At 41.0% G+C, this 15,759-nt stretch overlaps 1 protein-coding gene and 1 long non-coding RNA gene across 7 annotated transcripts in view; one reads left to right on the plus strand and one right to left on the minus strand.

Moving 5' to 3' along the window:
- Positions 1-5,003: 5,003 nt before the first annotated feature.
- Positions 5,004-7,884, plus strand: LOC110520349. Its single transcript, XR_002472969.2, has 3 exons — positions 5,004-5,315; positions 5,475-5,563; positions 6,811-7,884. It is a non-coding gene; the product is annotated as an uncharacterized LOC110520349 (long non-coding RNA).
- LOC110520347 (leucine-rich repeat and calponin homology domain-containing protein 1) overlaps positions 7,268-15,759 on the minus strand; it is a 107,624-nt gene continuing 99,132 nt past the window's right edge. For 4 of the 6 annotated variants that reach the window (XM_021597606.2, XM_021597604.2, XM_021597603.2 and 1 more), the window contains 4 exons: positions 14,862-14,971; positions 14,602-14,739; positions 14,411-14,488; positions 7,268-12,521 (listed from right to left, as the gene is read on the minus strand). In XM_021597606.2, coding sequence (XP_021453281.1) covers positions 12,249-12,521; positions 14,411-14,488; positions 14,602-14,739; positions 14,862-14,971 — 599 coding nt within the window. In that variant the 3' untranslated portion in view covers positions 7,268-12,248. The remainder of the gene's footprint in view (positions 12,522-14,410; positions 14,489-14,601; positions 14,740-14,861; positions 14,972-15,759) is intronic. The other 2 variants (XM_021597607.2, XM_021597605.2) reach the window with 1 other exon arrangement.

Raw genomic sequence — 15,759 nt, forward strand, 5'->3', positions numbered from 1 at the left:
CACATTTTGGAGTGGTGTTTTATTGTCCCCAGCACAAGGTGCACCTGTGTAACGATCAAGCAGTTTAATCAGCTTCTTGATATGCCACACCTGTCAGGTGGATGGATTATCTTGGCAAAGGATAAATGTTCACTAATAGAGATGTAAACAAATTTCTGCACCAAATTTGAGAGAAATACGTTTTTTGTGCATATGGAAAAATTCTGGGATCTTTTATTCAGCTCATGAAACATGGGCCCAACACTTGCCCAACTAACTAAGTATAAAAATATACATGTTTTATAATTATATTAATAATTTTTCATTAACTTAAGTATTCATACCCCTGAGTCAATACTTTTTAGAAGCACCTTTTGCAGCGATTACAGCTGTGAGTCTTTCTGGGTAAGTCTCTAGAGCTTTCCAACACCTGGATTGTGCAACACTTGCCCATTATTCTTTTCAAAATTCTTCAAGCTCTGTCAAATTGGTTGTTGATCATTGCTAGACAACCATTTTCAGGTTTTGCCATAGATTTTCAAGTAGATTTAAGTCAAAACTGTAACTCGGCCACTCAGGAACATTCACTGCCTTCTTGGTAAGCAACTCCAGTGTAGATTTGGCCTTGTGTTTTATAGTAGGTTATTGTCCTGCTGCAAGGTGAATTCTTCTCCAGTGTCTGGTGGGAAGACTGAACCATGTTTTCCTCTGGGATTTTACCTGTGCTTAGCTCCATTCTGTTTACTTTTTTATCCTGAAAAAAACTCTCCAGTACTTAACAATTACAAGTATACCCATAACATGATGCAGCCACCACTATTGCTTGAAAATATGGAGAGTGGTACTCAGCAATTTACAGTATTACATTAGTGCATTGTTAAAAACAGGACGTATGTTTCTTTTCACTCAGTCAGTTAGGTTTGTATTGTGGAGTAACTACAATGTTGTTGATCCAACCTCACTTTTCTCCTGTCAAAGCCATTAAAATCTGTAATTGTTTTAAAGTCACCATTGGCCTCGGTGAAATGCCTGAGTGGTTTCCTTCCTCTCTGGCAACCGAGTTAGGACTGGGTGTATTGATACACCATCCATTGGGTAATTAATAACTTCACTATGCTCAAAGGGATATTCAATGTCTGTTTATTTTTTGGCCCATCTACCAATAGGTGCCCTTCTATGCGAGGCACTGCAAAACCTCCTTGGACTTTGTCTTTGAATCTGTGTTTGAAATTCACTGTTAAACATTATTATTGCAACTTATATGCTTGCCATATGCTTGCCATAACAAATGGCTTGAATACTTATTGACTAAAGACATTTCCGCTTTTCATTTTTAATTGATTTGTAAAATTTTCGAAAATATAATAATTTCCCTTTAACCAAAAAATCTTACATTTTATCAATTTTAAATTCAGGCTGTAACACAACAAAATGTGGAAAAAGTCAAGGGGTGTGAATACTTTCTGAAGTCACTGTAAAGGATTCATATACAAGCACATGCCCAGCTGCATAATCATAAAGAACCTTATTTGACAAGAGAAGGGCCCTCAATCCAAATGGCTACTTGACACTTTTACACAGAATGCATGTGTCACCAACAAAAGTGCTGGCGAATGAGGATCATTCAACCATCCACAACAGCGAGATGGCTGATGGCTTCTTCAAACTAGACTGTAGCCGAGCAAGGTTTATTTTGAGCTGATGAGCATTTCCACTTTGATTATGCTGCAGCAACTTAAATGACCTCAGGTCTATAAGACACATCATTATATTGGAGAGAGCTAATTATTCTGCTGATTAACGTCATCTCGCTCCAGCGAGCTTCTTGTTATTCCAAGGTTCCAATTTGTTTTTGGATGAGGCGTGTTAATACAGGTACCAATATAACGTATTACCGCCAGCCCTGATTGCATTCGGGGAGATGACCCACTGGGCACAGATGTCAGTTCCACATCTAGTTTTGATTTACATTTGATTGAGTTGTCAACTAACGTGAATTTAACTTGAAATCAACACAAAATGTCACCACGTCATTGGATTTAGGTTAAAAGTTGGGAGAAAAAAAGACTAAATTCCCTTACGTTGATGACTTTTGAAAATGTAATCAGTTTTCCACATTGATTCAATGGAATCACATGGAATATTTTTAGTTGAAATGAAGTAGAAACAATGTTGATTCAACCAGTTTTTGCCCAGTGGGGAGGCACTCATGTGGGCCTAGTCCTAGCAGATATGTAAGCATTGTTTATTCCAGGAAGCAATTGCTATCTGGTAGTACATGATTTTAGTTTAATGGTTTAATTACAGGAAGTGAATCAGACAAGTAAAACACATTTTACATTTTTTTAAGAATAATACATAATAATTAGTAAGGCAGACAGACTCTGGTGAACAGATAATAGATCATGCTACTATTTTGTTTCCTTTTTTAAGTCATACATTTTTAAATTATGTTTTTCCAATAGGGAGACAGCAATAGTTTTACAGTTTACTCAGGGGCCTCTCAACATTTTTGACTACAGCGCCACCCTTCGGTGGCTTGTCGTCATATACTTGTAGAATGGAGATGGAAGGGGATGCGTCCTCATGACGTCTTACGTTAACCACACGCTGGACTCTGGAACCCAAACAGTGGGGAAGTAACCAAAGTGAAGTTATTCCCTTCAGTCGTAATTTAAACAATGTATGTCAGTGTACATCATATATCATTATTTGCAATGTATCTAGCTATAATCACAAAGTACAAGTTACGGGAACATGCAAAATTGCAGCTTGCTTGTAGGATAGGAATGGCTAGAATAAGCCAGACAGCTATACATACACCTATACGGTGTTGCACGTTCTGTCTGTAATGTACAGTAGCTGCATGCTCATCCTTTTAAGACTTTTTGCCCCGTGAGTTTACCTAGCGCTTTCCAGAGGCTGCATGCATTCAAGTTGGTGCTTTTTGCAGATGTTATTGTTCAAGTTGGCTACCTAGAGCGTTGACTGTATTGATCAGCGTATCAGCAAAAATAAAAGTACTTCCGGGTCAAGGAATTTCGGAAACATTCAAAATAAAAGTCCCCCACGTAACAGTGGAAACGTGTCAAAAACGTGCATTTATAATTGTCTACACATTAACGTTGAGTCAATTTGGGTTTTAAAACATGTTCCAAGGTCAAATAAATAGAATCATATTGACATATAGAGCAAAAACTATTAGTGCCACAGTAAAAGTATTGTAGGGAATACTCAGTAGGGTCTGTAGAATGTATATATTGTGTCATGTCATGGGTTTCTGGACTTTTACTGTGGTCAAACAGCTTAAAGTGGGTTGTCTGGACACTATATGTTACAAATATAGCACTGTACAGGGAAAACAATAGATTGTGTGTCCAGTCTACTCACTAGAATCCCTACAATACAAAACAGGTCATAGGAAATGTTATGTTAACATTTGCACCATGGACAGCTACACGTTTAGAGTTGTCACTGTCAGCCTATCTCCAAATACATGGCAAATATGTGACCCAAAAGCATATTCATGTGATGTAATATTTTAATAATTGCAAATAAACTGGGGTGGAAAATACTATTTGCAGGAAAGATTAAAGAGTCCAATCCTTACTGGGTAGTGCATTTTCGATATCAATTTTCAGTGGCTCAGAAAAGGATATAAAAAGACGCATCTTAAAATAAATGTATACTGTAGCCATTCTTCATGCAAGATAAAAATAGTTATTCTGGACACTGCGAATGCACTAGATTTCCATGTCTCATATTCAGGCAATATCATACATTCAGAGGAAGATGGTTTATAAAGACATTTCGAGCTCCAGAGATGGACCAACTTGCATTGCCATTACATAATACTGCCGCATATAAGGTGCACAGGGAATTAATAGTCAACGCCGACCTCCGATGTTTGGACGCTCAGAACAGAAGTGACATTGGACTAGATACATCAGTGTTCAGAAACATAAAATCTGAACAACGCACAAATAAATAACTTTTTGGATTCTGATTAAATCAATTCACTGCAATTACTGAAAGAAAAACTTGAGAAAGAAACATCGGCACAAATAATAGTTTCTCCTGTACAGTGCTATATTTGTACCGTATTGTCCACGCACCCCATTTTAAGCTGTTTAGCCACAGTAAAAGTCCAGAAACACTCCATTTATCAGAACCTCGTGAAATGAGACCATATATAGATAGTACAGAGCCTACTGCGTACTCCCCTACCCACGTTTACATTGGCACAAATCATATTTCTCTCTATATAAGCCCATATGTAATGCATATGGAGTGATTTGCATTGTGGCCCATGTAATGGGCGGAGTGAAAGGCCAGCAACACTCAAATTAACACCATATATAGATTCTGAGTACTTCCCACCCCACTTTTACATCGGCACAAATGATAGTTTTTCCTATACAGTGTTATATTTGTACATAGAGTCCAGGCACCCAATTTTAAGCTGTTTGACCACAGTAAAAGTCCTGCAACACTTCCTATTACTTAGCTTTTTGTTCAAACACATCTGATCTGTATTCTAGGGACCCTAGTGAGTAGACTGGACCCTGGTTTTATAGACACAATCATATATTTTTTCCTGTACAGTGCAATTAGTTTGTGCAATACAACAAAAATACGGTAATACTTTTCTTAAACATTACATTTCAAAATTGAATCCTTGAACAATATCACCAATAAATAAGCAAGACTCATATAATCAAAATAATTAATTGTATATTATGTTCTTGACATTAATTTACTTATAAGCAACAACCATTTCTCAATGTGCTCCACCATATAGGCTTTATCTTATTTATCTTAAAGTAGTTTATATTTAGTAGTTTAGATTTTACCCATTGTATTTATAATTGTTCATTTAAAAAAAACATGTTTACAGAATTTTAACATGCATTGATTGCAAAGCTTAAAAAAATATTTATTTTGTATCATTATTTCGTTTTATCACAAACCTTTATTTTGAAAGCAAAGTCCGAAAACCGGAAGTCTTCATGTGGCTGGTATCCAGCTCGTGTTGTTTTGGGACCCTCTTCTTGGTTGGACCCTTCTTTGTCGAGTTCTCTGCCCTGGCTGTCCAATGACATTCGAACAATTTTCTATTCTAATTTTGCATGCAGTTGTGGACTATGAGCCGCGACTTTCATTTTTAGCATGCATAACATTCTAGTAGTAGTTTTAACAAAAATGCAATGTTATATTTTAATCAAAACTTTTGCAGCAAGATTTTTTTAAGAATTCCAATAATTATGTAACACTTTCTTACGTGGGCTTGTCAAAGGTAACTGAACTATGGCCCTCACTCAAGTGGCTACCAGAAGGTAAATCTCACGTGACTATAACCACATTTGTAATACATTAATGCAGCACACTGCAGTTTTTGAATTAATTTCGTTTTATATATTATATACCATTGATTTCGAATCCACCTTTGGTGGAAAACTAGTCATAAATGTAACATAATGCATGTCTTTGTTCAGCACTGAGCTCAAGTGTCAAATTAATTTTGCCATCTACCTGCCTCCCAAGACTGAGAATGGGAAGTGTCCTGTCTTGTACTGGCTCTCAGGTGAGTTCTACAAACTAACATAATGTATGATGAACTACCATCTGCAGATAAACACACAGTATCTGTATGGATTTGACTCTGAGAATGTTAATGTGTCTGTACTAACCGGGATTGACTTGCATGGAGCAGAACTTCATCACCAATGCTGGCAGTCAGCAGGCAGCTTCTGAGCATGGAATCATCATCGTTGCTCCAGACACCAGCCCACTTACGACCAATCGCACACACACTTATCACTCCCACCCTCACTTGTTCCCTCTCTTTCTGTGGTGTTCCATCTTGAAGAAATCAAAGGGATCAATTCACACTAAACACCAACTAGAGATCCCTGCTGGCGGAATAGAATTCCAGACCAATAAATGGAATCATCCCGCTCTCCAGGCGTATGATGTCACGTTGCTTGCAGTGTCCTACTCCGGCCCTCAGCTGGACATCCTGATCGACCAGGGCAGTGATGACTAGTTCCTGTCGGCTAGTCATTTGCTTCCTGACAACCTGATCTCCTCCTGCTCAGAGAAGATCCCTGTGGTGTTCAGGCTGCAGCCGGTCAGTGCGTCCACCCAGTGGCCAACTAAATCAAATCAAATGTATTTATATAGCCCTTCGTACATCAGCTGATATCTCAAAGTGCTGTACAGAAACCCAGCCTAAAACCCCAAACAGCAAGCAATGCAGGTGTAGAAGCACAGTGGCTAGGAAAAACTCTCTAGAAAGGCCAAAACCTAGGAAGAAACCTAGGGAGGAACCAGGCTATGTGGGATGGCCAGTCCTCTTCTGGCTGTGCCAGGTGGAGATTATAACAGAACATGGCCAAGATGTTCACATTTTCATAAATGACCAGCATGGTCGAATAATAATAAGGCAGAACAGTTGAAACTGGAGCAGCAGCACGGCCAGGTGGACTGGGGACAGCAAGGAGTCATCATGTCAGGTAGTCCTGAGGCATGGTCCTAGGGCTCAGGTCCTCCGAGAGAGAAAGAGAGAGAGAGAATTAGAGAGAGCACACTTAAATTCACACAGGACACCGAATAGGACAGGAGAAGTACTCCAGATATAACAAACTGACCCTAGCCCCCCGACACAAACTACTGCAGCATAAATACTGGAGGCTGAGACAGGAGGGGTCAGGAGACTACAGCAACTGTTTTGATATTTAACTATTTAATATGCTGTACTTTAGTTTGGAATTGGAATTATTGTGTATTGTACCAGATGAAGTGTTATTGTAATGTCCGTGTCGCCTTCAGGGCTACGACCATAGCTACTTCTTCATCAACGACCACATTAAGCACCATGCCAAGTTCCTCAACGCTTAAGACCATGACTGCTGGACCAGAACCCAACAAGGCATTCTCCTCTATACCTTCTCCTCCCAACTGTGCACCTGCTACTATGCACCTATCCCTTACAGAGAGACGTAGGTGCCTGGTGAACTGACAATAACCTGATACGCCTGGTGAGCTGAAATGAACACACCTGCTGTGTTGAGTCAAGCTGAGAAAAATAAAATAGTGAGAGCAGGATGTTTGTTAAGAGGAGCTTGCTTGCCACCCACATGGTCACTCCAACTGGATAAAAACTAAAAAAAATGTTACTCCTTTTGATTACATTTGTTTCCATCTTATGACCTTAGGCTCACACACTGACATCTGAGACCAATACAAAACACATGGACTAAAGACCAAACATAAGACTGTTTTTTTCAGATAAGGTCTTTACTCAAAGTGATGAGAAATATATACAGTATTCACAGCAGTTACGGTGACGTTAAAGGGGTGTTTCATGCAATCAAATCCAAATTGCTGTACAACAAATACACCAATTTGACAAAAGGTACAAAATTGTATATGGTACATCAAAATGCAAAACAAACATACAAAAAAAACATCACTTTAAAATAAATGTCCTCCCAATCATAAGTACAAAACTGAGTACAAGCTTTCAGGACTATGTACAGAGAAAGGTAGAAAACAACTGCTCAACACTCAGCAGTCAACAGTTACTGTGGTTATAACATTTCTCACAATGATATAGTTCAAATTCATTTCATATTATGCCATACACACATTTCTAAATCAAAATGGAGCTCAGATTTGTTAGTTGCCAAAACAAACAACTATAAATACTTATTTTTAAAGTGCAGATCATTTCAGGCCTGTAGGCAGCCACACAGCAACTCCCAAAGGCAGGTTGGCATTTATTGTAATGAATCTTGCCCTGCAGGCAGCTCTGCAGAGTGGTCACTAGCTGGCACAACCACAAAGTCATATCAGATTTGAACCATAACCACACTGCTAACCCTAATGCCCAACCATAGGTTTTTAAATTTATGATTTTTTTCAATATAGCCAACTTTGACTTTGCAGCTGGCCCATCTAGCATAAATTCTTAATTCTGTCTCCAGGGCAAGATTCATGACAATAAACATCAACCTCCCAAAAGGTCAAAAGGATTGAATGACTAATCAATGAATAGTAAAGTAATGATCTCTTTTCATGTAAAAGTCCCCTCGTTAAGTTTCTAAAAAGGTTTGCAGCGCATGGCCCAAACCTCCATAATGACTAAAAGTTAAAAACTACACAGCAACTTTCTCTTAACAAATATCCCTGTCACATTTCCCTTCAGTCTCCACATCGCTCTGGTCGATCATAAAAATATTGAAGGAAACGTTAGAACTGGGAGAAGGGGATACTGGTATTTTTACCCATTAGTAGTTATATTTAGCTAAGTGGAAAGGCAATTACTTTGAGTATTAAAGTAGGATTAATGTGCATATTTTTTAAATATTTGTTTATGCATTGTGAATTATTTTAAATATAAGCTACATTATATACAGGTAATTGACCAAATAAATGAAACACGTGAGTAAATGAGGGATACAAAGTATATTGAAAGCAGGTGCTTCGACACAGGTGTGATTCCTGAGTTAATTAAGCAATTAAAGACATCTCATCCTGCTTAGGGTCATGTATGTAGAAAAATTCCCAGTTGCCCATCATTTTAAGTGTGTGTGTGTGCATCAGTCACCAGATCTCAACTCAATTGAACACTTATGGGAGATCCTGGAGAGGCGACTGAGACAACGTTTTCCACCACCATCAACAAAACACCAAATTGTGGAAGAATGGCATTGCATCCCTCCAAGAGTTCCAGCAAAGGCGCATGAAGTGTATTGAAGCGGTTTTGGCAGTTAGCTGTACATGAATTGCCGTACTGTTGTAAATATGATTACTTTGCATTATAGCTATGTTAACAAGATCACTCCAGATCCTGATTCTAAGAGATTGTTCACTTTGCCTGAGAAGTGTGGCTGATTATGTATTGCAGCGACTGTTAGTTTAACTAAAATATTTAAAAGAAATACTATTAATAAAGTTATAAATACTTTCTAAATACGAAACCCACTTGCACAAACCATCATCACATTACAGCTTCACATCACCACTTCTCATAAAAAAAGATATTACCATACTAAAGACATTAGATCATAAGTGGCTCTGAAAAAAAACTGTTTAGTTGTTTTGGCAACTGTCAAATCTATCCAGTGAAACATTGTGTTTGATTTTACTGCTAAGCTTAAGCTTTGGATACCAAGCTGTAGAAAATGCATTATATCTGTACAATAAAAAAAAAACACCACCGCTCACTCACACACACACCTAGTATGCTTATATTGGAGTGTTCTGCTGTTTGTGTAGTAGTAGGATATTGGGCACTCAAGCACTACTCTTCAGATGCTGCCAACAGTGTCTCTAAATCAGTGAATGCATTTCAGTTACTTTACTGGTCCTACATGACCACCTGACATGGTCAGCATCACCAGACACTTCAAGGCTATTTAGCAGTAAAGAATGTACTAGGACATACATACAAACCCATTCATTCGCTCCTTTTCATTCCATCTAACTCTTTTATTCTGTCTCTCACGCATGCAGTCACACACACACACACACACACCACACGCAAGTAATACCATTGACAAATAAGCAGTCTAGGGAATGGATCATAACAGTGTAGTAAGCCCACAACCTCCCCTGAGTTACATACCCACAGATTCCAATTCATAAACACCAGGTTCCCACAATCTTAGGACAAAATTTCAACCTCTACAGACGAGGTGAGAGACAAATTCAAAGTACAACATACAGTATACAGAACTATACCTAAAATATATTAGCTATTAGAGAAAAATATTTGGGGGATTATTTTCAATGGATACAACTCTCAACCACGTGGCCATATTTATTATAAATATCTTTAAATAGGGAAGCTGTAGCAGAGAGAGCGCTATGTTGGAGTGTTAGGTGTCTAGTCTGAAATGAGTGAGGGTGATAATACCTGGCCTTAGAAATAGAGGGGTAGAAACTGACAGCCCATGAAATGCATAGTCAATCATACACAGTGCAGCATGCTAGAAGTTGTTGTAGGCAGGGTTCAAGCTACAGGAGTGTCCAATGGTACTGGAGGCTCCCATAACAAACCAGGGCACTCCTGTAAGAATTAAAAACCATCAATGTGGACACCTCTGTCAGCTTCGAATATCCACATTAGTACAGCCCACTACTGTGTTTTAGGGCACCCCAGGCATCACATTATAACTTCAAACCATGGTTGTAAGAATCACGAAAGGAAGACTGCGATATAGGCTACAGTCCCTTGGAAAAGGCTATTTCAGGAGGTACAATGGCAACGGTGTTTGTCACTTTGACTAAATGAAACCCAGTGGTGTGTGTCTGTCTATATGTTGGTCTCCTTCCCTCTCACGTGAAGAGAGCCTGCTTGGTTGAGGTCTCATCCACCAGCGCCTGGACCGTCACGCTCACCTTGATCATACCCTTCTCCTCTAGTATGTGATGAGGCAAACACAGCTTATCCTGTCGAGGTTCCACACACAGAAAGAGCGAGAGAGCGCGAGAGTGGGGGGAGGAGGGAGCGAGAGTCGGGGGAGGAGGGAGCGAGAGTCGGGGGAGGAGGGAGCGGAGATAGTGAGTGGGACAGAAAGAGAGAGAGACGAGGAGGCAGAAAAAAACAAGTCAATCAAAAAGACACCTCAATGCAACTATGGTGATGAGTGAACATGCAGACAGTACAGGTGTATGTGGAAGTATGCTGAATAACCTATATGAAGAAACAGCACTTAATTCATCATCCTCCTTCAGAGAACAGCAACACAGAGACCGAATAGAATAACCCCAAACTGTACATTTATTACCAGTTCCATTCACACCATCAGATATACAAGTCAGAAAAAGCCTCAAGGTCCATCAAAATCAGCACTGACTGAGTTAAAACACAGCCAACTAATAGTATACAGTAATGGCAAACCAATTGCACTCCAACATAGTCGCTGGCAAGGTTGACATGACAACAGTGAATAAGCTAACAGAGTTAAAAGGAAAATATGGATAGAAACAGATGGACAGTTTGGAGGAAATTGTGGACACTACATCCATGGCTTTTAAATTATATCAGAAAAGAAGGTTAACCCTCATTGCTTTAAATTCAACTACAGACATACATACATCAATCAATGGACAGTAGCAGCACTGCTGGCCTCAAAGTATCAAAGTTCTCATTTAAAGGAATGAGCTTCTTGTACAGTTCACATATTACTGAACACATATCATATTCACTAGCCCTTCAACATAAAACCTCCAGATTAGTCCGTTCTGTAATATTGCATGTGCAAATGGTTTGTATGTTTAGAAATGATGGATCTTTTCACACCTTGTATTCAGTCCAGGTGCTTGGGAGTCCAATTTACCCTCCTGGGGTTTTAAAATAAGAAACGTAATATATGGCCTGACAGAATAGTACAACAGTATACATACTGAACCGTAGTCATGTAACTACCCCAGGGTAAATACACTATATTAGAACGAGAGTAACGTAGAGTGGTAGAGAGGTGCAGTAGTGATGTGATTATTGAACTTTATTTAGTGACAGTGTGCCGTGTGACATTTTACAGTCGTCATAAGTGGTGTGTTTATTAGGTCCAAACCTATACACTGTTTGTTGTGTCTTTGTCTCATGGATGGCATTACTACTGAGCGTTGCCATTTCCTTCAAACAGACATACAGGTGTAAATACAGTTGATATAATGTATCTGAGGAGTCTTGAAGAGACTGACCAATGCAACAAAAAAGCTCCAAGATCCAGCATGATGGAGGAGCTCTACTAGTGCTCTGTGCTTACCTGGACTGGACCCAAACTAGACAAGCTGTATGGAAACAAGAGACCGTATGACCACATGGGGAATCAGTGTGTATGACCCCATACCACGTGTCTGTGACCCCACCCCGGAGGGCATTAATAAATGAACAGTCTGACATGACAGGCTTGACTTGACGCATTGGCCAAAGAGTTGTAGAGAGACTTCAGGTAACTTTTGTGTACAAGCTCCAGGATTCTTTTCAACAGTTGGAATGTGCGTTATTGGTGGGGACAGTATACGAATGCATGTGTGTGAGGTTGTGAGTCGGTATTTATTGGAGCGCATCTGCAATCTGTGCATGAATGCAACTGTGTATGAGAGACACTTGTGTGTGTGAATCAGACAGAGGAGAAGAGCACAGAAACAAGAGGTTGAAGAAAAAGAGGAGGATTGGGGAGGAGAAGTGTTGGCACATGCGGAGGGCAGGGCTGAGAGGAGGGCGGGCTTTGACAGGAGATTGACAGGTAGTGTTACGTCAGCTCACTCCAGCTATAGGCCACAAACAGCAGGAGAAGACAGAACATGTGTAACAGGCTCGAGCAAATCAGGTCCCACGGCTGCCATGCTGGAGGCGGAGCCTGGGCCACCTGTGTAGAAGCCTCGGGGGCAGGGGTTGGGACCTCTCCCTGTCTGTCTGAGTCCCGCCCCTCTGTGGGGGTCTCCATGGCGACCAGGGCGCACACGGTGACCCGGATCGGCCGCAGGTGACACTGGATGATGTCATAAGCTGAGCAGAGGGAAGACTGAGGGCCCAAGGAGGAAGAGGAGGAAACATACAAGGTGAATGAAGATGAAAGGAGAAGAAGGAATGAAGGGAGAAGAATGAAAAACGGGGGAAAGAATGATACAGATGGATAAAAGGGGTCACAGAGGAACATCGATGGATATTGCACACGAAGAAGAGAAATCCAGTCAGATAGAAGTGGAGGACAACAATGAGACAGGGAAGAAGAACAGAAAATACCATAGGAAGAAGGAAGAAAATGGGAAGGGAATGCCAGGAAAAGACAAATAAGGGGTAGAGATGCAGAGTAGAGGAAGAGAAGAAAGAGGGAGGGAGGGTGGTCCGGCAGGAAAACAGAACAGAGAGAAACAAGGCAGGATGTTAACCGGTGGGAACAGAGGTCAAGGTGTATTTATGTGCAGGGCTGCGCAGGCGTAGGTTACCAGGGCGACGTGTAGGGCTGCTTTTTGAGAGAGAGAGAGAGAGCGAGCGTGTGGGTGAGTGTGTGACTTACATTTATAAAACTGAACTCTGTCTCTTTCAGAAAGCAGGCCATGCTGGGGTGTGGAGCGTTAGGAGCAATGAGGATGCGGGTGGTGTTAGCCAGCTACACCTTCGCTAGCATTAGCTTTCAATCCAGCGCAAAGTACCTGTTTCAGTGAGGCAGCGACATTTCAGCCAGCAAGCAGCAGTAGAATCAGCAGCAGGCTGGCTAGGGCCAGGTTATACAAGGAGAACCAGACTAGCCACAGCAAGCAAGCAGGAGGTCTAAGGAAGCAGCCAACAGTCTCACTGTTGGTATTGGTACTGCTGTGCATTCTGCTGTACAGTCCCAGCAGGCTACTCAAACAGTGAACAAAAGGCAGCTTTTGTAGTGTTTGACACAGCAGGGCTTACTACATCATGGTAAGAGTCCCACTACCACTGTATGTATAACCACTGGGTGACAGAAACAGTGGTTATAATTACTGACTATTTACTAAAGGAGAAATCAACACAGTAATGAGTCAGCAGGGTCAATTTGATTCTCACACACAAGCACACATATTACACACACACACACACACACACATATTACACACACACACACACACACATATTACACACACACACACACACACACATACATACATATTACACACACACACATATTACACACACACACACACACACATATCACACACACACACACATATCACACAGACACAATCTTTCAGTCAAGTAAATTCTATAACATTTCTGCCATGTTTTTCTGCAGGCTTTGGCACTAGCTGGGGTCAGAACCAAGCAAGAGCCAGGTCAAAGTTCTAAAGTATAGAGGATGCCCAAAGCTGTAGTGAGTAGCGATGATGACAGCATAGTCCAGTGCGGCGATGATGATGATGATGATGAAGCTTTAATGCAGCTTTAATGCTTGTGTCATCAATGCATCTCTCTCAGAGGAGGAGGAGTAGAGGAGGATGGGAAGGTGATTGGCTAGATGTGCCAGTTCTGGGATCAAACTCTGTGCTCTGACTGGGCAGATTGTTTTGAGGCGATGATTATAAAGTCGTTTGGTCCCGATATCAAAAACATATCCTAGAACGGTAATACTGTATAAAATACATTTGTTGTAGACTTATCAAATGGTCTCATCCCAGCACTAGCAACCAGCCTTTCTGACCCTCAATACTAGTGTGTATAGTATCTGTGTTCTATACAGGCTGTGTGTTCACTGATCCCCAGTCAGCCCACCCACAACTTGATTCCAAACCCAATGATGCACTGTGGCTTTTATTCAAATTCTTAACAGATCGAAGATCAGTTTACCTCAGTTAAATCCTAACTAACAGTGAATCTGAAATACAGTGGCTGATTCAGGATCAATGAGGTGCCACTATCTAACAGAAAGGAGGGGGTGTGTCTCACCTCAGGAACGCCCATTTTCCTACAGGCATCCAGGAAGTTCTCTACGTTCCGCCGACACTTGGCCATGCTGAGTTTGGGCTGCGGGGTCACACAGAACGCAGAGCTCAACGGAGACTAATTGTCTGTAACAAAAATAAATCACCCATTCCCACTTATTCCTCTTTAACCCCTCATTGACCCCCAAGACGTACCACAGCAGGCGAGGGCACATGGATGCTGACCACGGAGCGTGGGCGAATGTGATTGGCCAGATGGCATAGCACCACCCCGTCCATGAGGGAGGAGCCTAGGTCTTCAGGAAGAGCCACCTTCAGTCTGCTCTCTATGCTCTGAGGAGAGACAAGAGGGGTAAAAACCCACTCACCTTAACACACACACAAACTGAGGACATAATGCTAATACTGGGGAGTTAACTTCCAGAAGCGAGAGAGAAAGAGAGAGAAGCTCTCACGTCTCTGAGTTGTTCCATCAGCTCCAGCTCTTCTCTCAGCTGTTCCATCTTCCTCCTCATGGTGAACTGAGGGTCAACAGACTCCAGGCTCTTATGGGTCCTCAGGAATACTGCCCCCAACATGCAGGAGGAGAGAACAGCCGCCATCCATTAGACAGGAAGTCAGTAACTAACACCTACACATATTGTACTGTACATATAGTAATTCACACCCACACTTCAGACCCATACAACCACACATACGGTAGCATACATAAATGCATACTGCAATATTCACTGACACAGAAAACACACTTTCACTTACAAGTGGATGAGTAGCTACTGTTACCGTACACTTGCATAACCCCTTATTCATATCCACTAATGCAGATGCACTCTATAGTGCTGGGCTCTGGGCTGCATTCATTGCCATGGAAACAGTCATCTGCACTGAGGAGTGAATGTGGAAGATTGAGTTTCCTAAAGGCGTTCCACTTAGTCAATCCTGCATACCAACAGATGGCATAGCAAGCCCTCAAGGAACTGATGGAACTGAAGATTCTTATCTTACTGTACATTAAAAGCAGAAGTCTTCTCTCATTGGTATTCTATTCAAATCTCAAATCAGTATTTTAAACTGGGTAAGCACAAAATATGGAAGTCAAAGCTACAGAGAAATGTGTGTGTGTGTTTTTTAAACTGTGTGGGAGGAGGAAATGTAATCAGAGTGTGTGTGTGAAAAACAGGCATGGCCTATGATCACATTCTTAAATGTAGGACTGAATCATTTACTAAACCAGTCAGTGGCCTATATTCTAGTCATAAATCTCCCCTGCAACAGCCACCATATACAGCTTAGTGACACACCACATGTTCAGTAGCTCTGCTTTGTGATACACAGTCAGACCACATGAGGGAG

The sequence above is a fragment of the Oncorhynchus mykiss genome, chromosome 3 (assembly GCF_013265735.2).
Source record: "Oncorhynchus mykiss isolate Arlee chromosome 3, USDA_OmykA_1.1, whole genome shotgun sequence".
Taxonomy (NCBI): domain Eukaryota; kingdom Metazoa; phylum Chordata; class Actinopteri; order Salmoniformes; family Salmonidae; genus Oncorhynchus; species Oncorhynchus mykiss.